A 26,764-nucleotide genomic window follows, 5' to 3' on the forward strand; every position below is an offset into this window, starting at 1 on the left:
AACTGTGACAATATTTCTTTGGAAAGAAAGATTTACTTTTAGGAGGAGGCAAAGAATCCAAGGAAGCAAAAACCTGTGCCCAAACTTGCACTTTGCCCCCGACCCCCAATAGAAACCTGCAAGGGTGGGCGAGGGGGGGTGGGGGGAGGGGGCGGAAAAAAAAGAAAATGAACGTTTAAAATAAGGTTTAACGAAAAGAAAACAATGGCATACTCCGCTCCACCAAATACAGCGAAGGGGCTGTCAGGGTCATCTCTAAAAAAATGGTTGAATCTGAACAATTTCAAATCAAAACAGAGGCATACTGATCAGCTGGGCTAATAACAGATGACTTACAAAGCACAGCTACGGCCCCAGACTCGAACATGAGACATTCTTCCTTATGCCTGGTTTCCACGATGAGACTGAAAGGTGGAGGATCCAGTTTGTGATAGATCCGAAATCCTTTGCTGAACGCCATTCTCCTTTCTTCAGAGGCAGCCCTGTGAAAACCAAGCAAAGCAAATGAAGCTAACGTTTCCTTCTGCAGCAAGGACTGCAAGGCATCCAGAAGTCCCTCCCTGCCAGGTTTTGATGGGGGGGGGGGGTGGAAAAAAAACAAAACAAAACAAAACAAACGGAGCTCAAGGGAGCGAATGGTTTATTCCAAAAGATAAGCCGTCACTTAATTTTACCAAAAAGCCAGAGGAAAAGCTACCAATTCTCACGGCAAGGCAACAACACAAGGCTTAATTACACTCCAAGTCCACGAACGGTTTGGTTAAGATGAGTTTCCGTTTACTTTGTGTTTACCAAAAGGAAAGATTTTGAGCGTATTTCGTTCGGAGTTGTTTATCAGCTTCCTGCTTCAGGATTTGTCACTACGTTGAAAGGGAACCGATTCGGAAACTTCAAGCCGTCCCTTTGCGGGGGAAGGAGAGGAGGTGGGAGGGAAGGTTAACGAGGCCGGTTCAAAGCTCCTTAGGGGGCAGGAGGAGGGAAAGGATTATCCGACACGACACGACTAGCTCTCCCGGGGGCGGCAGCGAAGGGCAAGGGAAGCGGCACAGGTTACCGCCACCTCCCGCCCGGCCGCAGGCCACCGCCGGCTGGGGAGACAGCAGGCGGAAGCCCGTAAATATGAATGGCCACCCGGGAAGAGTCACGACTCGGGACACGGACCCGACCGGGGATCCTCGGGGATCCCGGGCAGACGACCGCCCGGGAAAGCAGCTCCGTCCCAGGGGGGCGAAGCCGCCCAGCCGCCCGATCCCTTTATGCGCCAGCAGAGACGACCCGGCGCCCAGACCGACTTGGTTCCTCTCCCGCGGGCAGGCTGACAGCCGCTGTCACCACAGCCCCCGGCCCGACGCAGCGCCCCGCACAACCTGTAGTCTGCTCACAACCTCGCCCGCCCTCCCGAGCCTGGGCTGCCCGCGGTCGCCCCTCACTGTTCCCGCCCGGGCTGCGGCGGGGGAGGCTGACCAGGAAGAGTCCGCCCGCACGCCCGGCTGCCGGTGGGTCTGGCCGCGGCCGCTCCCCGCCCCCCGCCGGCTCGCTCACCTCTTTCTCCGGCTCCTCCTCCTCCTTCTCCCGCAGCCGCCGCCGCCACAGCCGCCGGAAGCGTCACTTCCGCTCCAGCAGGCCTCTCTTCCGCATTGCGCCGCGGCCGGGGGCGGAAGGCCCGCCCCTCGGGGGAAAGGCGGGGCGTCAGAAGGGAGGCTCCGCCCACTCCGGACCTCCCTGGGAGTCCGAAACGGTGGGCCGCCTGCTTCCTCCACGCGCTGCGACCTTCACCTCAGGCGGCCTGCCGCCGGGGCCGCGGCTGCAAGTCACTGGGGATATGGGGACGAGGAGGATCGGCCTCCCTAGCCCCCTCGCGGGGGCTTTTCAGAACTTACCAACCCTCCCCGTGAGCACCAGGGAGGGACTCGGGGGAAAAGCTTTGGGGACCGGGTATTGATGTACCCAAGATGGGTGTCAGGACCACCCCCTGTCGCCCCCACCGGCCTGACGGCCGGGGGCGGGGTGGGGGGTAGGGCTCGGGACTGTCAGCAGGCGGGCCAACCGGACGGCGCCTGAAGAGCTGTCCATGGTGTCTCCACGCCAACAGCGCTCTGTTCCCATCTGAGCGTCTGGATAAGCAGAAGAAAAACTAATGCCTGCTTTGGAACAACTCTGTCGGCTGCCTTTTCTTCTGGCGTGTTCCAGAGCTCTCAGGAACACTGTAGGAGAGTGCCCAGTTGTGCAAACGGTGGAGACTCGAATGTCACAAACCAGGACCTCAAGACTGAGTTGAAACATGGCTGTACTCAGGCAACTATGTTTGTCACTGAATGGCGAAAAGCTTTCGTCAACCACGCAGTTTAATAACGGAAGGCGTCCTAACCCTTTCGTTTTTTGATTTTTTAACAAATCACGCTATATGGCTAATATCAATGTGTCCCACGGACGTTTCATTCTCTTTCCACTCAGTAGACCTAAATATGGAAATGAAGTCAAAGCCAACGGGGCCAAAAGGAATTGAAATCCTGAAGAACCCAGAACTCTGAGAAACTGTTTCTGCTTGCCTTTGTTTTTTCTTTACCTCTTCCCCTTCTTGCCTTTATTTTGGGAGCAAAAGCAGAATTTAAACTTGTTATCTTGCACAAAGTCATTTCCCCCTCCAGGCCCTGTCATGTGACTTGATTTAACATTTCTTCATCCATTTTAGAGAAGCTGGACCCACCCTGGTTTCAGGATACTAAAGTAGCTCTAATTCGTTAGAAAAAGAAGCCATTTCTTTTCTAGAAGGAGAGATGCAAAGACACATTTAGTTCTGAGAACTGGAGGGGATTTCTCATTTAGTACTATTTACTTAGAAAAAGGTGTTTTTGGCGTTAGTAGTGGTTACTGACAACAGCCTCAGAATTAAACCTAATTTAAACTGCTAGACTGTGGTTCCTTTTTTTTTTTTTTCCAGAAGAATCCATCTCAATTAGACATTGCATTTGATGGAAAAAAAGTAGATGGGAGTGGGTGAGAATGGAAATTTTATTTGCCTATTCAGTTATAATGCCTCTCTAGCCCTGAAGGCATGGCAGATGTATGCACCAGAAAAACATATGGACGGATATTTTGCTCCAGGAGAGATGTTGATGTTATTGAATACTTTGCTTGGGAGTTGTTTTTTATGACAGCTGAGATCCAGAAAAGAGAAGTTGTTAAAAAATTACTGTTTCAAGTAGAGTTGGGACCGGAAACCAAACTTGGCCATCCCAAACCTAAGCTCACTTCCATCATGCCTGTCTGGGAGGCTGCAATGAAGAGTCCCCCACGCCCCCACCCCTCCTTCTCAGAGTGGGAATTGTGGGTACCGGGCTCTTTTAGAAGCAGGTGTTCTGCCTACTTCTGATTTCTTTTGATTTGGGACTAAGGAGAGTAAGGTCAAAGTTTCTTGGTTCTGGGTGTGAACTGCTATTTCTTTCTTCAAAATAAACTGGGCGGAGGCAGGAGAGATAAGCAGGACTCATTCCTAGAGCTGTCAGAAGGCCACAACCTTTCCAAATCCTTTCAAAATGGATCTTTTAGTCATGAATAAGTATGGCCAGGGTTTGAAAACTCAAAGGCCATTTTACTAGTGACTTCTATAGAATGTAATTCCTTCTTTTTCTTGTCCCTCTTTACTACTTACGCTTGTTACAGCACATGGAAATAGCCAAATTTTCACCAGGTTTGAAGAGCGTCGGTGGGGGTTGGGAGGGGAGAGCACTGACTTAAAATACAAGTTATGTGGCACACACAAACTTCTTACTGAGGTCTTAAGGGCCCACAGAGATGTGCTGACACTTTCTTGACCCTTCAAAATGAGCAATGAGGCCTGTGGGTAGGCTCAAAAATAGCACATCCTAATCCCTGGGACATGTGAATATTAATTTATAGGGAAAACAAGTCTTTGCTGCTGTGATTGAGTTAAGGATCTTGAGATTATTTTGCTTTCTCTGGGCAGGCCCTAAATGCAATCACAGCTGTTCTTATAGGGTGGCAGAGAGAAACTAGACACACACAGAGGCAATATGAAGACAAGTAGAGACGGGAGCGAGGGGGCCACCAGCCAAAGAATGTCATCAGCCCCCAGAAGCTGGGAGAGAGCAGGAAGGATTCTTCCCTAGAGCCTTTGGAACATGCACTGCCACCACCTTGATTTTGTACTTCCGGGTTCCAGCACTGTGAGAAAAGCCCTATTGTTTTAAACTACCCAGTTTGTGATCACTTGTTACAACAGCCACAGACAATTAATGTAAGACTTAAGTGACTTTCCATCAGGAGAGAACCTGAGGTCAGCCAAACAGCCCCAATGCCATTTTTAAAAACTGTACCACGTTACAAGACTACAAGTGTTGACAGATGTCTTAACACGAATTAGTAGTAGGGCCTACTTTTCCGTACAGCCTGAATTTTATCAAAATGCTAGAAAACAACTGGCAAACTTGGGGAATACGAACGGCCTCATTCAGTTCTCTTTAACAGGCTCTTGTTCAGGTTACATACACCAGAGCTAGCTTTTATATCAGGATCTGCAGAGAGCTATTAGTATATAGAAAGGGGTGGCTTCTTGTTGAAGAGAAACTAGTGGTCCTGAGGGGCAACACAAGAGTAGGTTCCAAATAGCATTAGCTGTTTCCTGTGCATGAACTTACGGCAATCAGTGAAGAATGAGACTTTAACTTGGCAAAACAGAAACGCTGTAAGTAGAAAATATAGTCAGCTGGAGAGCAGAATCATTGTGAAAATAAAATCAAACAGAAACTGCAAAGACTGAAAAACTGCTCATGCACACATCAAGAAACTTGTGTGACAAAAAGTTTTCGTTTCCAAACAACAGACCGACTCCAAGGAGCTCAAGTGAAGGGGTTTGTTTTCACGACACGCAAGATTCTCATGGAAATCAAAGGACCTGAGCAGTACAGCAAGGCCCGGCCTCACTGAGATGGGAGCTAGAGGGTGTCGCCTGTCAACCTGGATCTTGGTCCCTAAACAGGTGTCTCTGGAATTTCAACACCTAAGGTTACATGCAAAGGCAAGCTTTCATGGGCAAGGTGGTTTTGTAGAGTGGCTTAAGATGGCTTCCACAGAATTTGTCAGACCTTTCACCCTTCACTATGTGTTTTGGATCATCAAGCACAGGATATAGAATGTATTTACCTGAAGATCTTTTTAAGTAAGAGCCCCAAAACTAAGGACCACTGTATATGGGCATTCTCAGTGACCTGCATGATTGTTAACATCCAAGCCCCAGCCCTAGAAGAAAGCCAATATAAATTACTGGGGCCTGAAGGTCCAGAAGCAGGCCAGGGGCCAGTCAACATTGCACATCAAAACCAATTCCAGGTAACAATTTTTAGCCCGTCTGCCTTTGCCAGGCAGTCTGAAACCACTCTCAGCAACTGAATCGGGTATCCATACAGTTTCCATTTTGGAGGGCAGTCTCCAAAGCATTTGGACAATGACAGCCTTACCAAAGCAGAAGGTCTCCCAAACATTCAGTCATACTTCATTCTTACTACAAGTAGAAGTTATTGTTCTCATTTTCATTTACTTGACACAACAAACCAAAATTGTGGTTACGGTCAGTGATTACAGTTACAGTGTGGTTATAGCAAAAGTCCCTTTACTATGTGGATATCACCATGTCAGAGAGGAGTTCTGGTAACCAGACAGAAGTAGTATCTTACATAATGCACTCTGGAGCTCTACAACATTTGGCCATTTTTTAGGATTTCATGACTTCAAGAGAAATTAGCATTTAAAACAAAATTAGGCACTTATCAAAACTCACTGCACTGTATACACTTAAATTTAAGGGGGTAGACTTTACTGTTTAGAAAATCATACGTCAATAAAGCTGGCTTTAAAGAAATTCGGGAGCTTTACATTTTAGTCTAGTCTCATGAGGAAAAGGTGCTCACTGAGGCTTGTGTAGTTTGGGGCCAGTTCTGGGTGATAAGATTATTACCGCAGGCAACAATGGCTCAGGTCAACTGAAGGCCTCTGGGGGATGACATGGAACATACCTGAGAGATTAGAAGTTGGCCTGGTAGCCATGAAATCACGCCCCTCCCATGTCCCGCAAGGAGATCCTGGGCATCAGTGAGCCAGAGTGGCAGAGAGACGAAGGGCAGCTCCTGGAGGCCTGAAACTCCTTAGAGCTGAGACTCTGGGTTGAGGAGGCCCGGTCAGCCTTGTATCTGAGACTTTAATTCCTTCCATTTCTGCTCGAGAGGCCACGATCTCCGTTCTCAGGCTCCCCTGGCCTCCTCCAGCCCCTTCTTCTTTCCCCCTTATTGTCGCTCCCCCTCAGTAATCTCTTGTACGTCTACTGCTAGCTCAGCAATTGCTCCCCAGAGGCCCCCAACTACTGGGTATTTCTCTTTCCACCCCCTTCTTTGCCCGAGGGCTGTTCCCTGGGACATCAGCTGCTGGACAGTCCAGCCCGCCACACAGGCCCAGAGAAAAGCCCTCGGGCAGAGGTGCAGGTGTGTGCAGGAATCCAAGCATCAACAGCAGGATGGGGGGTTGGGGCCAACAGCACTGGTGTAACGCAGCAATCAGTCTTTATGACTAGGGTTTATATGGTCTCAATAAAAATAACTTTCCTTCAGGAAAACCTTTCTCAGGCATTCTAGAGTTGATTCAGAAGACTCCTCCAAAAGGAAAAACTGAAAAAGCAAACCCTTAGCTTTATTAAAATGTCACCCTCTACTCACCTTTTGCCAGTTCCCTTCATAAGAAAGGATGTCCTTTAGACATTTCAGGAGAATTTTTTCCTGGTTGAGACAGGGGAGCCACTTGCCTTGCGCACATGTCTATGTTAAGGTCACCTTCTGTCAAGGTCCCAGTGTGGTAATCAAGCCCATTCCTGAAACCGAAACAGCCTGCTCGGCTGCAGAGGATAACAAGTCTCAAAGCTGACTGCAGGAGTCCTTACAAGTAGACACAGGAAAAGCCATCAGTCGAATGGGTTTGGAAACACAAATTTAAGGCACAAATGATGTGCAGGTCATGTGTGTACATGTTTGTATGTTTGATTCCATTGAAGTTCTCATTTCAATTCTACTTAGAATTAATGTTTTCTCATTTCAATTCTGTTTAGAAGGCCACTATTGTGGAACAGAATGAGTATGCAGGGATAAGTAATGTTCCTACAATAAAGATAAAACTGACAGGGGCGCCTGGGTGGCTCAGTCTGTTGGGCGTCTGACTTTGGCTCAGGTCATGGTCTCCCAGCTCGTGAGTTTGAGTGCCGCATTGGGCTCTGGGCTGACAGCTCAGAGCCTGGAGCCTGCTTCCGATTCTGTGTCTCCCTCTTTCTCTGCCCCTCTCCCACTCACGCTCTCTTTCTCTCAACAATAAATCAGCTCTAAAAAAGTTAAAAAAAAAGAAAAAAAGATAAAACTGAAGTGCATGTTTTCTATTCTAATTATTTGACCTGACCAAGAGCACACATGCTAAGAGTCTCACCGTATCAGAGTCCTATGAAATGTTCTAACTAAAATTAGTCACCAGCAAAATACAACAAAGGATCTATTTAAAAATTAATTTAATGCTTGGCTAAAGCTTAATTACATATATAGTTATCAAACAATAGTCCTTAATTTCCAAAAAGTTCCTCTTGAAAATCACAGAATCAGAAAGCATAAACTTTAAAACAAGTTCTCTGAATATTTACAATGTGGTATAAACATTATAGAAGACCAAGGATCTTAAATTGCCTGGGTGTAGCTCGTCAGCAAGGCGTATTCTTTATTGCATATATAACTCACATATGTGGGATTTTAAATAAAATGACAGACTACGAAAATTCAAATGCATGTATTTTTGTAAGCTGGTCAGGGGGGTAGACTCATGAATGAGACAGGACACTCAGCCCAAAACCACGCAGTTAGGTTTGTGGGGCTGTTATTTCCCAAAGTTAAACTTCTGTGTGTTCTTTTCAAAAACCTATGTTGCATATATTATTCAGAGTTCATATTAAACCCTCATTAGACTGTAATGCTGATTCAAGGAAGAAAGTTTCCATTCACCCAATGACTAAGTCCACACTCCACTCTCAATTTTAAGGCAGCAAAGCTACAGTGATAGCAACTGCTAACCAAAAGGTGACAAACACTTAGTCACCTGCCAGCCCTTTTGTTGCAACAGGGTAGTAATTCCCTAAGACAACTTGCCACTGAGTAATAATCTGCTGTTAAAAGGCTTACTCTGTAGAAAAACACCACAAATTTCCAGTGTGAAAGTAACTCCACGATGGTATAAATATATATATGCATAATTACACAATTTACACTGCACACATCGTTTACAGAGAACAATTAACTGAGGTTAATTTGAATAACCATATAAAATATTTCTGTAAACAAAGTATGACAGGCAGTAAGGAAACATTAACAGGCTTCCTAGAAATAATGTGAATTCCTTCCATTCCAAAGAAATTGCATTTAAGGACACAGTCTTGAATATTAATAATGTTCTTTGTATTAAAACAAGAATCAATATTTTACAGTTTAAGAAACTTTACATATATACAACATTTATACACTGGGAATGGTATTAAAGCAAACAGGCTTTTTTAGTCTCACAGATCTATTTTCCTTCAATCAAAGACTTAAATTCTTTCACATTGTGGTCACTTGCAACAGACATAGCATGATCCAGAGCGCGAACACTTGCAAGAAGTTTTACTATCTGTTTTATGTTTTCCCTAAAAAAGAAAAAAAAAATGCAGCAACATTTCATTAATTAGTACAAAAGCCTTCGAAGGAGAATTTGTTTTTGACTTTATGACCATTTTTGAGGTTTGCAATCCATTTTTTCAAGCACACATTTTTAAAGAAGACAGAAATAAGCAAACTACGGCATATAAAAAAAATTGTTCACATAAAAGCAAAGCTTGTATAGTTTAAAGGACTAGCCCAGAGATCAAGGATCCACTTTCTAAAACAAAAACACCCCCAAATTTCACTCAGATCAATTCTATCACTCACAGCTAGAAAGGAAAGAAAGCGATCTGCTGCCAAACTACTTTCAGAGCCCTGCCCTTTCCCACCCAAACCAGGGTCCAAGCTCTTTCAGATCATATCTGCAACACAAATCATATTTGTGTCTTCATCCCCAATCCATCCACCAACCCAGCATAATCTCCACTCTACCAAAATTCACTAAGAGGGGCGCCTGGGTGGCGCAGTCGGTTAAGCGTCCGACTTCAGCTCAGGTCACGATCTCGTGGTCCGTGAGTTCGAGCCCCGCGTCAGGCTCTGGGCTGATGGCTCGGAGCCTGGAGCCTGTTTCCGATTCTGTGTCTCCCCCTCTCTCTGCCCCTCCCCCATTCATGCTCTGTCTCTCTCTGTCCCAAAAATAAATAAACGTTAAAAAAAAAAAAAATTCACTAAGAAAGCAGTAAACTGGCTTCCTCTATCACCCCGGCCAGCAGTCATTCTGTGTAGCCCTCAAATTTTAGCATACATCTAAGTTACCTAGAGGGTTGCTGAAACCCAGATCCCCAGGCCCCCTACCCAGAATTCTGATTCAGTAGGTCTGGGGTGGGGCCTGAGAATTCGCATTTCTAACAAAGCTCCCAGGTGAGGCTGATGCTGCGATTCAGGAACCACTTTCAGAATGACCACTTATTTGAACCAAGTGAGAGAAACAGCACACAATGTGACATTAGCTGTCTCTTTTCCTCTGCAAATTGTAGCAAGCACTCTTTAGGGAAGGATTCTAATTTGTAAAACTTTGTAACCCACATGGAACTTATTTTACGGTGTGTGGCACACAGCAAGTGCTTACAATAGCTGTTGAAGTTCTTTTCTGTAGAAAAATAAACACCGTTTGTTGACATTTAACTTCCTAACAAAAAAGACTATTTTTTAAAAATGTTTTTCTTTATTTTGAGAGAGAGCGGGAGAGAGAATGCACGTGTGCTCAGGGGAGGGGCAGAGAGAGAGGGAGAGCCCATGCAGGGCTCAATCTTAGGAACCCTGAGATCACGACCTGAGCCAAGATCAACAGTCAGACGCTTAACTGACTGAGCCAACCACCCAGGCGCCCCAAAACACTGTTAAGTATACACACATCAAAGTTTAAAAAGTGAATAGGACTCATCTAGCAAAAAAACACTGGGAAGAAATATTAGTGCCAAGAAATAACAACACCAAAGATGAAATTAAAATATAAATCAAAATCACCTGCTGAAAGAAGTTTACCACTAAAACCTTTACTGCCTACTTGGTTTTTTAATCTTATTGTAAGAGATAGCAAATTTTCTTTTAAGAAAATAAGGTTCTTTTCCATGGAAGGGAAATGAAGGAAGAGAAAAAACGTTTTGTTACAGGGGTATGACTAATGGTATGTATTCTGAAAATGAAAACTGTGACATTTGGAAGAATTTATGAAACTTTAAAAAAAGTTCTTTCAAATTTACTTGCTATTCTTACTTTTTATGCTAGAGATTTGTCCCAAAATTACACGAACATCCAAGACAAGGTCCCCAGAAAGGTACAATGGTTCCTTTATTCACTCCTTCTTTGCAACCCCTGGCAAAAAATATGTACAAGCTGCTCCCCCAAAATCATGAGGGATGACCTTCAGTCTATGATATGGATACCAAAAAACTCAACACAGAACACAAATGTCCCCAAATTGGCATATCATCTTTAGTACACTTTAAGTTTCAGTGACTGGCTTTTTGAGGGTTTACATCTATATAACGAACCCCCAGAGATTAAGATCCAGGACATTCCAACAGCCTGAAATCTCCCCAATTCTTCAAGGGAAGAGGCAGAGAAAATCTCCTTAGGGATGCTAGCTACTTAATGAAGTCTTTCTTAACACCTTCATAAATAACATACTGAAAAAAGCTTAGGTGAAACACAAAAATGAAAAATGATGTGTTTTTGGTAGGTTTGCCAATACAACATCAGTGTACACAATTTAAAGTAAAATACAAACGTGACTCTAAGACATTTTAATAATAAATGTGACAAAAACTAAAGACTCTAGGTCACCGTTTCATTCAACAATCGCAGAAAATTACCTTGCATTTCTTTTTTCCACATCAGAACATCCGATACTGTTTCTGTAGATTGTGTCTGCTAAGTGCACAAGGTATCGACAGAAGTTTTCTAACTGAGAGATAGTTCTTTCTCCTTTCAGATTCATGAACCACTGCTTGGGGAAACAATTGATTACCTATGAAGAAGAAAGATGTAAAATGAAACAGAACAAAATAAAGTGTCTAAAAGCTGATCCCAGACAACGGGTATAATGTACATAAGTCGCAGGCAGGCTGTTGCACTACATACAGCTAATCACTTGACAGGGGATATCCTCTTAAACCCGACTTCCCACATTAGCTATCCAAATACACCTGAATATATCTGTATTTTTAGCTTCAACAGATTGGTATTCAAAAAAGATAAATAACCTCCAGTATTTAATTAGGGACATAATATTGACAACACAATTGCTTCACCTTCCTGTCTTCCAGGAATCTCTAAATGAACTGAACTGTCCTTTTATCAGCAGCTTTTGATATAACATGTGTGGCATAAACATCATATCGAAGCCTCCCCATCCGGAACGACTCGGTGAGCAGGCGTCCATGCTGGCCCAGAGTGGGGTCCAGACTGCATCGTACCAGAGGCTGGGGGGCGGGGGCAGCTTAGGGCAAGAGCCTAAGCAAGGTGAACAGGGCAGTGTCAGTACTAAACTCAAGCAAGGTGAGGCTGATCCCCATAGGGGAGAGGGTAGTGTACTAGCAGAATTCAGTCCAAGTGGGTAGAGAAGGTTCCCCACTAAGGAACCCAGGGATGCTTGGAAGAATGAGTGATTCCAGAGCTGGCACTAAGCAAGGAGAAGATGAGCCTGGAACAGCAAGTGCCAGAAAGCAAGAAAATGCTCCCTCAAAATGAGACGACATGCTATAAGGTCACAGAAGTCAACAAGGGGCTCTAATGAAGTCTGGGAAAGCTTCTGCCAAAAATGCAGAATTTGAATCCAATCATCAGAGAATATCAAACAAAGCCAAACTGAGGGTCACTCTGCAAAATAACTGGCACAGCATCTTTAAAAGTGTCGAGGTTTTATAAAGGCCAAGGAAAAACAAGAACTCTTCCAGATTAAAGGGGACTAAGGAAGACACGATAATTAAATGCCAAGGATGATCTGGGAATTTCTTTTGCCGGTGATGTGATACTTCGGACATAACTGACAAAACCTGAAGGGTCTCAAAGATTAGGTGGCAGTAACAGATAAAAGATGTTGACAGTGACACTGTAATTATGTATAAGAACATCCCTGTCTATAGGAAACGGACATAAAAATATTTGGGACAGGGGGCTATCATGTCACAAACTGACTGTGACGTAGTTGAGGGAAAAAACTTTGTATTGCACTTTCAATTTTAACTTTTGAATTGTTTCAAAAAATGTTTTTTAAAAAGATCCCATTGGAGGTACCTGGCTGGCTCAGTCAATAGAGCATGCAACTCTTGATCTTGGGGTGGTTAAGTCTGAGCCCCACATTCGCTGGGTGTAGAGATTACTTAAAAAAATAAAATCTTTAGGGGCATGTGGGTGGCTCAGTCAGTTGAGCGTCCGACTTCGGCTCAGGTGTTGACCTCAGGATTTGTAAGTTGGAGCCCCGCGTCAGGCTCACTGCTGTCAGTGTGAAGGGAGCTCCCTTTGGATCCTCTGTCCCCCTCCCCCACTGGTGCTCTCTCCCTCAAAAATGAAAACATTAAAAAAAATCTTCAAAAAATAAATAAATGAAATTGTGTAACCCCCACATATAAAGTAGAAAAAATATTAAAATGATTTCTTAAACCAGAGAGCCCGTTTCTTTAATAACATTCAAAACAACATTCACCCAACCGTTAAAAATTACCCTGAAATTACAACTTTCATTAACACCTACAAAAATGACATAACAGATGGAAAGAAGAATAAATACAAACATAACTATACACATTTTTATGGAAAAAATGTTAAGGGGGTTCAGAACTACTGGGAGGCAAACTGACTGTCAACATTACACCAAGTTCAATAATCAAAGGGGTTTTCTTAAAATTCTAAAATCTCTCTTCAAACAAAGGAAACTTAACTCATTCTCATTTATATGCTTTAAAAACTACAATGTGTGTCATTTAACTCACATTTTGGGCTTTTTTGATGCTGTCATCTCCATATTCTGAATTCTGAAAAGCCATGAGAATGTATCTATTTAATAAACCATCTATTGATAACTCCTGAAGAGTTTTATTTGAGAAAATGCCGTACCACTGAAGAAAATTCCCTAATAGCTAGAAAGAGAGAGAGAAAAAAAATTATTTTCCTCCAGATCGAAATATAACTGACACGTAACATTGCATAAGGTGTACAACATAATGATTTCACAGAAGTATATATACCGTATTGTAAAATGATTACCACAGTAGTATCTTTCACCTAATTGTAAATTTTTTCCCATGTGATGAGAACTTAAAAAAAATTTTCTTTAAAAATGTGTATCTTTATTTTTGAGACAGAGCCTGAGCAGGGGAGAGGCAGAGAGAGAGGGAGACACAGAATCAGAAACAGACTCCAGGCTCCGAGCTGTCAGCACAGAGCCCGACACGGGGCTCGAACTCATCAACTGCGAGATCATGACCTGAGCTGAAGTCAGATGCTCAACTGACTGAGCCACCCAGGCACCCCACCCATGTGATGAGAAGTTTTAAGATTTACTCCCATAGCAACTTTCAAATATAAACACATTATTAACTGTAGTCACCATGTTGTACATTACATACACAGAATTATTTTATCTTATAATTGGCAGTCTGTACTTTTTGACCCCTTTCACCTAATCCCCTCACTTCGGCCATCACAAATCATATCTCTGTTTCTGTAAGTCTGGATCTTTTTTTTTTTTACAAGAAGAGAAACTATTGAGAGGAGTTAAGCAACTACATTAAGTCAAAGAAACTAGAGTAAAACACACCTTATGAAATACAGTGGACCATGTCTTGCCAACGTACTAATAAACAGTTTTAAAGGGTCCAAATATTGCCCCGAATGACTGAAGATCTGAATTTTAAGCTTTAATTAAAATTAACGAATTCTAATGTAAATAGCCACATGGAGCTAGTGGCTACTGGACAGGACGGTGCAAGAACAGAACGTCTTCCATCATAACAGAAAGTACTACTGGGCAAGTACCGACTCTTAGATAAATGTCCTCCATTCAAAATCATGCTTAAGTGAGTCCCACAACCATCCTCAAAAAGGACAGAATGCATTATTATAAAATGGGAGTCCCCAGCCCATCCCACCATAAAAATTTCCAAGTTTCTCAATATTTCTCATCTCTGTAAATGTTTTTTTTTTTTTTTTCCAACGTTTATTTATTTTTGGGACAGAGAGAGACAGAGCATGAACGGGGGAGGGGCAGAGAGAGAGGGAGACACAGAATCAGAAACAGGCTCCAGGCTCCGAGCCATCAGCCCAGAGCCCGACGCGGGGCTCGAACTCACGGACCGCGAGATCGCGACCTGGCTGAAGTCGGACGCTTAACCGACTGCGCCACTCAGGCGCCCCTTATCTCTGTAAATGTTAACATTATCCAACCACCTGATCAGGCCAGGAGCTTGGATGTCATTATTCCCCTCTCCCTCAAGTTGTCTGACCTCACCTCCATCCATTCTGCCCATTTCTCTCAATTCCTGTTGCGACCCCCCAATCTAAGCTGCCATAGTCTCTTTCTGGACCCTGCAGTTAGTCAAGTGATTATGAGCATATGCTCTGGAGTAGTCTTTCTCAATCAGGGTTCTGTGAGAGAACTAAAACCTACAGAAAATGATTTGAGTGACCCCTTACTTAATTTTCCCAAGGATGGTACATCCCATTCTAGAATCATGGAAAAGAGAATTCATTATGCACAATGGAGGACTCAGGGTTTTAGTGATTGTTTCATAGAACCCGGTTGAGAAGAGCTGCTCATCAGTCAGACTGGCCTGAGTTAGACCCCATTTCTACAGTGAACAAAGGAATGATCCTAGGCAGGTTATGCTGGGCCTAACTGTCCCATCAGTGGAGTGGAAACAATAGTTCACAGGCTGTTGTGAGGAATCGACAAGATAAACGATACAGGACGTAGCACAGTGCTCCGTACGTGGTACATTCACGATAAACTTTCATTAGTACTATTCTTCCCAGCTTTGACCATTAGCCACACAACAGCCAAAGCAACTTGAAAATGGCAATCTGTCCATGTCACTTCCCTGCTAAAAACCCTTCCATGACCCACACTAATTTTCAACAAAAGTACACAAGCAATTCAATAAAGAATGGACAACCTTAGCATTATTTATAATAGCCGAATTATGGAAGCAGCCCAAGTGTCCACCGATGGATGAGCGGATAAAGAAGATGTGTGTATACACGATGGAGCATTATCCAGCCATAAAAAAGGATGAAATCTTGCCATTTGCAACAACACGGATGGAGCTAGAGAATATGATGCTAAGTGAAAGAAATCAGTCTGAGAAAGGCAAATACCTATGATTTCACTCATAAATGCAATTTAAGAAACAAGCAAAGGGAAAAACAAAACAAAACAAAACAACTGAGAGACAGAGACAAACCAAGAAACAGACTCAACTACAGAGAACAGAGTGCTGGCTACGGGAGGGGAGGTGGAAGGGTGGGGATTAAGGAGTGCATGTATCATGGTGAGCACTGAGGAACATACAGAATTGCTGAACCACTATATTGCACACCTGAAACCAATATAATGCTGTATTTAATTACACTGGAATTAAAATAATTTTTTTTAATTTAAAAAAGAAAAAGCCTTTGAAAAGCCTTTTCAAACCAACAGTTCTAGAACAAACAAACTTCAATCCAGGCCCCACATCCTGTAACTCAAGATGGATCGGAGGCTTAAATGTAAACCCCGAAACTAAGAACAATCTAGATGAAAAGAATAGGAGAAAAACTTTGTAGTCCTGTGTTAGGTGAACATTTCTTAGATGTGACACCCAAAGCACAACCCACTCAGGAAACGGTCGTAACCCGGACTTAATCAAAACAGAATTTCTGTACTTTGAAAAACTGCTAAGAGAATGAAGACAAGCCACACGCTAGGAAAGAAAAACTCTTTGCAAATCATGCACCCGATAAAAAATTTGTATCCAGAATACAGAACTCAAAGCTGAGTAAGACATTCTTTTAAAAATGAGCAAAAGATTTGAACAGAGGCTTCACCAGAGAACATACACAAATGGCAAATAAACACATGAAAATCTGCTCAACACCATCGGGCATTAGAGAAATACAAATTAAAACTATTAAAAGGACACCACTACACATCTTGTAGAATGACTTCAAAGAAAAACCACCCAAAACTGACATGGTCTGTGGCGAGAGGGAGGGGTAACTGCGTAACGTTAACGTATCGCCGATCTGAAAAAACTGCTTTGCCTAGGTATTTACCCAAGTGAAACATAAACTTACGTATCCAGAAAAAACCTGTATGCAAATGCTTACAGCTTTATTCATCATCACTCCAAACCAGAAATAATCCAGTATCCCTCAACTGGGGAATGGATTTAAAAAAATACAGTGGGCTCCTGAGTGATTCAGTCAGTTAAGCATCCAATTCTTGGGTTTTGGTTCAGGTCACGATTGCACAGTTTGTGGGTTCGAGCCCTACATTGGGCTCTGCGCTGACAGTGCAGAGCCTGCTTAGGCCTCTCTCTCTCTCCCTCTCTGCCCCTCCCACACACACACACTCTCTCTCTCTCAAAACAGATGAATAAACTTAAAAAAAATACAGCAACTTGTGGCATATTCACCTTACAAAGGAGTACCACTTGGCAAAAAAAAAGAATCTGCCAATAACACATGACAACACTGAGAAATTTCAAATGCACTGTTAAGTGAATGAAGCCAGACTCAAAAGTATTCCATAAAGATTCTATTCATAAGACACCCTTACAAAGACAACCAGAGGACAAGAAAAAGGAAGGGGTCGCCATGGTGCAGGGATGGTGTTAACTACAAAGGGGCATGGGAGATTTGGGGCGATGGTAGGAGTGTTACGCATCTTGATCTGGGTGGTGAATACATGTCTATATGTAAACGACAGTGCCTGTATCATCCGGACAGCTCATCTCCTCCCTAAGTCCAGCCCTCTTGGACTTTTCTCAGTTTTCCCAGTGTGTGCGGTCTCTCATCTCAGTGCCAACTCCTATAACCTAAATACCACTTCCTCAGAGTGGTGGTGGAGGATCTTCTGTGACTCACTAGTCAAGGTTTCTGTGCCTCTTGTCATATGCTCCCTTACTTCCTTGAATTTCTCCTTTCACGATTCATCACACCTGAGATAATGCTTATTTACCACCAACTGTGCTAGATTACAAAAGCTCCACGAGCCTCCACTTCTAGCACATTCAGTGCTATTTTTCCCAACTCAGAAAGTAACTGGTGTTCTCCTTGCTGAATCAATTAACTGTGGTTTAGCAAGGCAGTTTGCTGGCTGGCTTGGACCTTGCTTTCGAACTCAGAATGCATCTTCTCGTGTGTAAACATGAAACCCGAATAAACTTTTGGAACGAAACTAATTTAAAATGGAGTTTGGATATAGACATCGATCTAAGTCCATAGAGTTACTTAATCAAATACCAAATTACTTTTCAAAGTATAGGAGTCAAACAAAATCTGAAGTCTTCTGGAGAGCCTAGAGGCACATACCTTAACTGAAGACCAAAACTGTCGTTGAAAAAACAAATAAGGCCCAGAATTTTTATTTTCCAAGACACTATGAAAAAAGAAACATGAGTAAACACATTGTAAGTGCTGATTCCTAGAAAAGATTTCTACAAGTAAAATAGGTGAAAAGAATTAACTTTTCAAATTTCCAACTAACTATTCCAGAAGATAGGTTTAAAAGAAAATGGAAATATATTTTAGGCAGAAAGGGAGAACAAAAAGCATTACTTGCTTTATTCTGCTTAAGGGAACAATTTCTCCACTGAGCTAGTGTCTTTGGGCTACAGGCTTACACCAAATAGGTAAAGTTTATATTTCAAGCTACCTTTAGTTTTTCTAGAATTTAAGAAACCTTCTCTGAAGATAATGGAGAAGATCATCTTTTTAAAACTTTTTTGTTTTTAAAGTAGGCTCCCTGCCCAACATGGGGCTTAAACTGAGGACCCTGAGATTAAGAGTCACACACTCTAGTCACTAGCCAGCCAGGCACCCCCAATATTATCATCACCCTTAATGTTAAGAGTTACTTACTTTTTGGGATATAAGGGCATGAATACATCATCATCTAAAGTTCTCCTCATTCTTAGTAAAAGTGCTTTCAGGTACACCTAAAGAATTAAAAGCAGATCACACATTTTAAGAAGGGTTACGATAAAAGTTAAATTTTAAGAAATAAAAACAAGCCATATTCTAAATCATATGATCAAGTATTCAATTTCGAGTAAACCGTCTTCTCCAGTTTTCTCCCTTCTCACTGCAAGCGTTAAGGTCTTTAATACTCCCTACTCCTCATTTATCCCTCAACTACCAAGCAACGACGCCACTTAGAAATCTACAAACCCTTCAAGTCTACCATATTACTAAGATTTAAGATCAGACACGTAATCTGGTTCTTCTCAAAATGAAGTCAGTGAAAACAAGATAAAGAGCACCTCTTCCGTGTCTAAACAGCACCTAAGAATGTCCAGAGGGATGGCAGCAATCTGAAGTTCGGAAACTAGTTATATAAACTACTATAAAACCTTGTGGTTTTATACGCTGCTCTATGTTTTAGCATTTTAATCATCAACTGTTACCCACCCTAATAGTTTTACATTTTTCTTTTTCTATAAAAATGCAGTTTTTTTGATTAGTGGGGGGTGGGGCAGTGAGGAGCAGCAGAGAAGAGCACAGGTGGGAAGCTACCTGGACTAATGACATCACCTTGCCAGAGGGATTTAAAAGCTACAAACTGTGATCTCAAATTTTGTACATTTCAGGCCATAAAGGACCAGATGGCCTGAGGGAATCAGATTTTCTGGCAAGGCTTAGAACATAACCACTCACTCCCTCAGCTCTTGCCCATTTGGGAAAGGAGAGGGGAGAAAAAAACCTTCCACTGGTAATAAAGAATTAAATTACCTGTGTATTTTTGTTTTCTGCATTCACTACTGAAGGATATCCGTTTATTAATTTTAAGGTAATCCCAACCATTCTTGAAGTCTGTGTTGTAGAAAAAGGGTCCCACATATTTTCAGCTATTACTATTAAGAGAAAAGTAAGGTGTTGAGATACAGAAGTAGATTGCAGCCGACTTACATCTGCTGTCAAGCAGTCTTCAACTTATAAACGCCAACCCTGATTTATTTTTTCTCTCTCTAGAGTATAATAAGCCCCAGTCTTCTTTGTCCTCTTAACTGTGGGAACCCTGAAGATTAGGCACATGTGGGGAGGGCATAGATTCATTCTATTTTCTGCTGCTCGGTAATAATAAAGGGGAGGACTTCTAAATCCTAGATGTCCCGGCATCAAGAATTCCTAACCAAACTTGAATCTTATTTTTAGTATTTTAAATAGGTTCCCATACCAATGATTCCTAATCTTTTTTTGAGAAATTGATAGAAGTAATGAAGTTGCTCCCAGGAAAATGCATACCCATTCCCTGCCCTCAAACTATATATTCAGGTTTGCTTCATTTTGCTTCTCTAAAATTCATCTATGAATCCATTACTGCCTCCAATGCCAGGCCTACCCCAAAGGGGTCTTCAACTACTCGGTTAAGAGACATCCACCCTTTAGCCTTCTCTGGGCCAGGTGGTTGTAATTATTTGTAATTGTTTATCATTTGTAATTATTTGTAAGTATTACTTCTATGAGGAAACACACTCTGGTTAAAATTCTTCAAAACAGATTTGAAAACCCAATGTGTTTAAATGTTCAATTGAGATATCCCTACCTGTTAGTTTAGGAAGAATCACCTTTTCCACAATTGTAGGCAACAGTGCAACATCTACATCATCTTTCTCTTGCTCTCGTTCTTCACAACCATAAAACAGCAAAGATTCAAACCACAGCATGTTTTCAAAGTCACGACATTTTGCCTAGAAAAAAACAATATTTAAAAAGCTAAACACTTAAAATAGTTGCTCTTTCTGCTTCTAGCCATGATAAGAACAAGAGGAACGGGATTTAAGCTTCAGTCGTCAACAACTAAAAACTGAACAAAATCTATGAAACATCTATTTTCAGACACTGGACCACAGGCAGTACAGGACCATGACCCCTGAAAACAGAATCAAATGAGTGAGCCCCTGGTGGGGGGTGCAGAGCAGTCTGGCTCAGTTGCGGAGGCAAGAACGAGAGTTCAGGGAGGCGGAGGTGGCCAGAAGCTATGGGGTGGAGGAGGGAGCTACCCAGAAAAGAACTCCAGAGCGCACACAAGTCCCCTTGAGCCTTTGCTGTATACCAAGGGACACGTGCACAGGGTGAAACTCCACAAGGTCTGGCGAAGAGCGACCGGGAGCTGGCAGCTGAATGGTTGGTTCCCAGAGCTCACAGTTTTTTCAGTTTCCAGGGTGTCAACCTCAGCCCTCTTTTCCCTACAGTTGACACATTCAACCCAGCCAATCTCATTCATGCCATGCCTCCGTCCCCATGCTGGGAACTTCCAAAACTCTTTCTTAAACAGGACCACTGAACACATATAGGCACTTCTCGTCTCCTCCCTTATGTACATCCCAGGCCAACGGGTCCTACTGATTCCACCTCCTAAACGTATCGGTTTGTCTTATCCTCCCAATTTTCCATTACCACCCAACTTAGTTCAGGTCATTTCACACCCTCCTCACTAATCTTTCCCATGAGGTTCTAAGTTTTTCTAGGATCAAAGGACCAAATTCTTAGTGTTCATTCACGTTCACATCCCAGTATCACTACATGCAACTTTAGTTGACCAAGAAAAGCACTGTATATAACTTGAAAGTAATAAACAGCTCTCTTGAGAAGGAATAGAGATAAAAAACCATGACTCTACACCCAGCTGAATTTGTATTATAGCCCTGTGCCCTATCTCCCCTGAAAAGTATTTTGCTCCAACTTACATCTCTATCTTTGAGATTAAAATTACCCAGGCATGGTGTTATATTGTTTTCTAACAGTGACACAAGCCACTCACCTCAAGAGGAGTCCAAGTGAGAAGCTGCAGCCGTATGAGGGGGTTGAACAGCTTTGGCAAACAAAGGCCGATATAAGCATCCTTATAGGACAGATAGTATTTTGAACGCCATGCTTCAAATTGGGATTTAATGCAGTCGATTGAATAGAAACTTTCAAGTACGTCTTCAAAAACCTTGCTGGACTCTTTTGAAATGCGATCTAAAGACAACAATAACAACGAACAAAAACACCAGAGAGAGCCATAACTTACAATGTGGTAGGAAACTCAGAGTTCAGTATTTTCCACATTTTCTTTGTAGCCTGAGTATCTGTCAGGCTCATTAACAGAGGAATCATTATTAATTGCAATTTAACAGAAGGGAGGAACGCAAGTTTAAGTTTTCAAATGTCTGTTCTGCAAACCAGAGTGCAGGCAGTCTTAGCTTCCCGGTTCCCAGATGTACCATTTCCTGTTCCTAGAGTTTAGTTAAATACCACCAGTCCCCCAACAAGTCAGTCCCCATTTCAGTTACTACAGTAGATTAACCGTGAGTAACTGCGTGAAGTGCAAACTTTGCTCCAAGCTCTTCAGTCCACAATCACCGTATAAATATCAGAAGTGCATCACAATCAGTGAATGATCATTTTCACTTCTTTCAAGGTCTGTGGGTGACTGTGAGAACGGACGTGGACAAGTATCAAAATGGATGCTAGATCTTTAGGTGGAAAGTGATTTGATGCTGCTGAAGACTTGGGAAAGGGGAATCTTTTAATGGTGAGACCGAACTGTGACAACCTAATTCTCAAGATGGATCTTAACATCACTAATAGCCGGACAATCTAACATCTGTCATCTCATATTCTGCAATACGCAGCAGCATCCTGTATGAAGTATTCTTGCCAAAACAAAAGCTTAACCTGAATCTAATCAAGTCTTCAGACCTAAGTGCCAGTTTACATAGAAATTTGGTGAATCGAAAAACAAATAAATCCGTGAGGAAACAAAATGTCGGAAATTCTGCAAGGTAAGTGACCTGGTCTCTTCAAAAACTTAATGTCTTAAACAAACAAATAACAGGGGAGTGTATATGTGTAAAGTACTCATGGACATTCATTAATCCTAGGGAAAAAAATGGAACAACCAAATGCAGGGCATGAAATCTCGTGTGGATCCCAGTTTGGAAAAGACACAACCACCCACAAAACCAGTCCCAAGAGTTTTATTTCGGGGGAGCTGTTGCTAAATAAACACAATATTAAGAATTTTCAGTTAAACATGCTAAAGTGTTGAAAGGAAAGTATCATGATGTGTAGGCTATTTTCAAATGGTTCAGCAATACACACACACACACACACACACCCACCCACCCCCAAAGAATTAAGGCAAACTTGGTTTGGTAAGAATTGTTGAATCCGGGTGATACGCACATGGGATCACTGTGCTATTCTTTCCAGTTTCTCTATGTTTAAACATATTCACTATAAAAAGGTGGGAGAAAAAGAAGCTTCTCTAACTAAATTCCAAATGGCCTGCAGCCAACATAATTCCAAATAACCACAACCAATGGCAGGAAAGGAAGATTCTTCTAGAAATGCCTGGCACATAACAGTACTAACCACTCCCCTTGGGTTGAAATTATTCGGGACTCCCCAAATCAGGAGTTTCTTTCAGGGCTGAGTGTCCTACTGCCCAGCTCTGCCTCTCCAGGACAGGCTGCGTTAGGGCTATCCTAGAATCTGACTTTTTTTTGTTTTTTTTTTTGGTCACTTAAAATTCTACAATTCTGGAGAGTAATATCGTTTTATTATGCAAGTACTAAATAAACTCCAAGACAAGGTGTCACCACGAGTTTTGAGAATTCATCACGATATTCAGTTAATAAAAACGGGTGCCTGTTTTTACAATTAAGAAAAAAGCGGCTGATTCTAACGCAGAGGCCACAAAACTTCAAATCATCTCGTGGTAAAAACCACACCTAAGTAGAAACCAAACTGGCAATAGAACGTCATTTCCAAATAAATGTCTAACCTTTTTCCAGATTGAAGTTTGTAATATCTGTGGAAGTTTCTTCGTCATCACTGGAAAGGCCTTCGAGGTGATCTGCCATCTTACCGGTCTGCTCTCTGGCTTGTCTACGACGAGTCCTAAATAACAAACAGCAAGTTCCCAAACCACATACAAGAGACTCCTCCCTTTGCAAACGAACCAACAGCAAGCATTCTGAGAATTACCTCCTGGCCTCCCGTTCTGCAATCCTACGTTTCGCATGCTCTTGATACAGTGCCCGATCTCGCCCGAACGAATCGAGATTTGGTGCCATCAGAGCTTTATCTGTAAAACAACAACAGTGAAAATTAAAAGCCTTCCTTCAGCAATCTTGAGGAAAGAGTTTGCACAGAATAAGCCATAATGATAGACTGTTTGCTAATCTCAACAGCAGGCTTCCGCAGTAACTGGTAAACCAGACAGTTTTCTAGTTTAGAGCAAATCTCAGTATTATTCTGTGTTCCCATGAAAAGGAGTAGAAAAAATAAACAGAGAGTTCAACAACCCTATGTAAATACGACTGGGTTTAATCACTATTTTTGTATCTAAGTAATAGAACTAGTTGACGCTATCATGATGACCAAATAAATTAAAAACCAAAATTACCTGTGCAAAGAGAAAATTATAGATTACTTTTTTAAGGAAGGAATTAAGCATCACATGTCTAATGATATGACAGAAAAGAAATCCTGGGTAGGAAGGATGAGAAAACAGCTTTGTTTCAGGAGTTTGAGAATTTATTCTATTTATTCTAATTCTGCTGTGTAGACATTCTCTACTACAATTTTTAGAACAAGGGCAGGATCAACATGGTAGACTGAAAACCGCATCGGAACAAGACTAACATACTTTCTCGAACACTCTTTCAAAGCAGAATTATTCCTTTTTTTGCCTATTTTCTGTCTCTTTTTTTAACTTTCTAGGGCAATATTCTAGTTTAGCTTCCACCCTTCCAATTTAAATTTATTGATTTCAGTTACCATATTTTTAATTCCTAAGAGATGGTTCTTACAATATTCCCATCTCTAGGGCACTTCCTACTATCTCTCGAAGGATATCCATTATATTTTAAATTTTCTTCTGATACCTGCATTGTTTTTGTTTCCTCGGTCCCTTTGGTTCTATTGCTTGTGTTACTCTCTCTGTTGATCCTTAACTACCTGATGTGAAAGGAGACTGGAAGTTCTGTGGACAAAGGCGGGAGGTACCTCACAGAGGCATCTCCATCTGAACACTGGGGAGAAAGTCAACTTTCTTGTTGGAGCTCCCAGATGTTAAGTGTCTCTTTCTCTGGACCCATTCTCTTACTCCAGTGAACAGTCCTCTAATCTTCTGCCTGGGGTAGAAGGAGTGGGGGAAACATCTATCTGCAACAGTTCCCTCAATTCTACGTTTGTTTTACGAAGATCCTCTGTAAAACACGGATGGTAACAGAAGCAGACAAGCTAAGGGATAAGATGCGGGGAAAGTCATACATCAAATAAAAGACCTCAATTTAAGGCTTTTGAATTTGTTTTCCCCTGATATCGGAGATGTGCCGCCAACAGCAGCAAAAGAAAACACAAACCCCCAAGTTAGCCCTCTGCTTCAGTGTATCCTATCTTAGACCCTACTCTTTTTAAAAGTTGACTTTCTGGGTTACTCATTCATATTTCAAAACAGCTCTGATATTAGGAAGCATGGTCCAGAGTTCAGCAATTGTTAAGAAAGATGAACACGATAAACAAGAAAAGATGCCCCTGTTCTACCTCAATCGTGAATTCACACACCAAAGGGGAATAGCTAAAGTCCCAAACTACAGAAATGATTCCCGTCTCTCTTCAAGAGGTCTCCTTCATTAAAGAAATACCGTCAAGAATATTCACCACTGTAACAAATATTTAAAATGTCTCTACATTTGTAGATCGTATAGGACACTAAAGGAGATATGAGAGTAGATGACTCAAGTGATAGCCTCCTTCACTTCTCTAAGAACTATATGCCGTGACTATGGTTAAGTGTCCGCAAATCTCAACAGATGAATTGCAGGGATTTTTGTTTTAGCGTCCTATGTAATTTTCCTCAAACCTTTGACAATTAATGAATACTTGCCTCTAAGGTAGTATTTTTCGCTTTCTCATTACTTTTCAATTTCTTTTCGACTCTCAACCTAATCAACATACATCATTTAATCTTTACTTCTCATTCTATGTAAGTAAATAGCTCCAAGTTACAAAGAACAGATTATAGGGAGGAAAAGGTATCCGATAAAATGCACAGCTCATACGAACCATTTAACTTAAAAAAGGAATTACTTCCCTTCATAGGTCTAATGGTTACCTGTAATCTGCCCCAGAAATCTGGTTCTGTCTGGATCAAAAGTGATCTGGAAGGGCTGCATTAGTCATCTAGGTGCCCGATGTGGCAATAATCCAATTTAAGTTTGTGTGGCAAAAATAGAAAGGTCAAAGCTCTGAGGGCCGTAACACCACCTCTCTCCAATGCTCTAAAACCCATTCCGCACACAAGATGTTTTCTCAGGGATCCAACATCTAATTTAGAGGACCCCCTGTATGACGAGGTATTGTTTTCAGGAAGAACGACACTAGGGCCCTTCGCACTTGCATCACCTGGAGTGGTTGTTCAACATGAGGATACGGTCACCATCCAAGACCTAGCAAAAACTTCTGGGGATAGGACCAAGAAACCTGCATTCTAAATTAACACCCCGGGTAATTCTGGTTCACACTTCCGTTCAGAACTGCTGGCGTAGGGAACAAAGAGATGATAAAAAGAAGCTACAAGAAATCCACGCTAGGACAATTCCTCTTAGAGTACCCAAGAATATGGAGCACAATGGAAATATGGAATTAAAAGCTTTAACACATCTGGTTAAAGAACCTCAGCTAAGCTATTTAATAAGAGCTTTCTGATTAATTTTGGTTTTTCATAACACATATTATAATGAAAAGAATATAAACTGAATTTCTAAACTTTTACATTAAAATTTCAAAAACTGTAGCCATCAAATGACTTACTAAAAAACCCACTATAAAAGGCAAGCTAGAGAATAAAAAATTTTGCTTTTCTCTGAGGCATGAAGTACAAAAATCCCCTAATCTTGGAGTGGTATTATCTGTTATGTAATTAGAACCCCTTCTCCCCTCTTCAGAATCTCCCAGTCCCTGAACCCAGAATCTTTCCAACAGCATTTGTATCAGTGTTGTGACCAGGATGAAATGGGGGGAAAGATCAATTGGAGCCAAATGATAGTTGTTTTAAGATAAAATACTGATGTCTTCTCTATACTCTAAAGAATGAAAAAATAGGTTCAAAGAAGAGTAAGATTGATAGAATATCAGTGCATGTTTTGAGCTCCTTTGTGAAGCTGTATTTTCTTAAACACAATCCAAGTACATGCTGTTAAGTTTTAGAACTACCTGACACAAGAGTAAGGAAATGTGTTTGTTTAAAAAAAAAAAAAGCTAATAAGCTCTCTAATTTTCAATTAGGCTGCACTAGGTAAACAAGGTTGTTTAATGAATAATAAAAACCTTCA

At 41.9% G+C, this 26,764-nt stretch overlaps 2 protein-coding genes across 9 annotated transcripts in view; both read right to left on the reverse strand.

The window, feature by feature from the left end:
• SYNJ1 (synaptojanin 1) overlaps window positions 1-1,611 on the reverse strand; it is a 92,896-nt gene extending 91,285 nt beyond the window's left edge. For 3 of the 8 annotated variants that reach the window (XM_047874973.1, XM_047874972.1, XM_047874971.1), the window contains exons 1-2: window positions 793-1,521; window positions 337-482 (exon numbers count right to left, since the gene is read on the reverse strand). In XM_047874973.1, coding sequence (XP_047730929.1) covers window positions 337-460 — 124 coding nt within the window. In that variant the 5' untranslated portion in view covers window positions 461-482; window positions 793-1,521. The other 5 variants (XM_047874974.1, XM_047874975.1, XM_047874968.1 and 2 more) reach the window with 4 other exon arrangements.
• Window positions 1,612-7,541: 5,930 nt separating this feature from the next.
• Window positions 7,542-26,764, reverse strand: part of PAXBP1 (PAX3 and PAX7 binding protein 1) — a 34,050-nt gene continuing 14,827 nt past the window's right edge. Inside the window, exons 9-18 of the mRNA XM_047874365.1 lie at window positions 23,412-23,511; window positions 23,209-23,324; window positions 21,199-21,398; window positions 19,981-20,125; window positions 19,167-19,288; window positions 18,297-18,373; window positions 17,748-17,814; window positions 13,169-13,315; window positions 11,051-11,205; window positions 7,542-8,719 (exon numbers count right to left, since the gene is read on the reverse strand). Coding sequence (XP_047730321.1) covers window positions 8,602-8,719; window positions 11,051-11,205; window positions 13,169-13,315; window positions 17,748-17,814; window positions 18,297-18,373; window positions 19,167-19,288; window positions 19,981-20,125; window positions 21,199-21,398; window positions 23,209-23,324; window positions 23,412-23,511 — 1,247 coding nt within the window. The 3' untranslated portion in view covers window positions 7,542-8,601. The remainder of the gene's footprint in view (window positions 8,720-11,050; window positions 11,206-13,168; window positions 13,316-17,747; window positions 17,815-18,296; window positions 18,374-19,166; window positions 19,289-19,980; window positions 20,126-21,198; window positions 21,399-23,208; window positions 23,325-23,411; window positions 23,512-26,764) is intronic.

Source organism: Prionailurus viverrinus, chromosome C2 (assembly GCF_022837055.1).
Source record: "Prionailurus viverrinus isolate Anna chromosome C2, UM_Priviv_1.0, whole genome shotgun sequence".
Taxonomy (NCBI): Eukaryota; Metazoa; Chordata; class Mammalia; order Carnivora; family Felidae; genus Prionailurus; species Prionailurus viverrinus.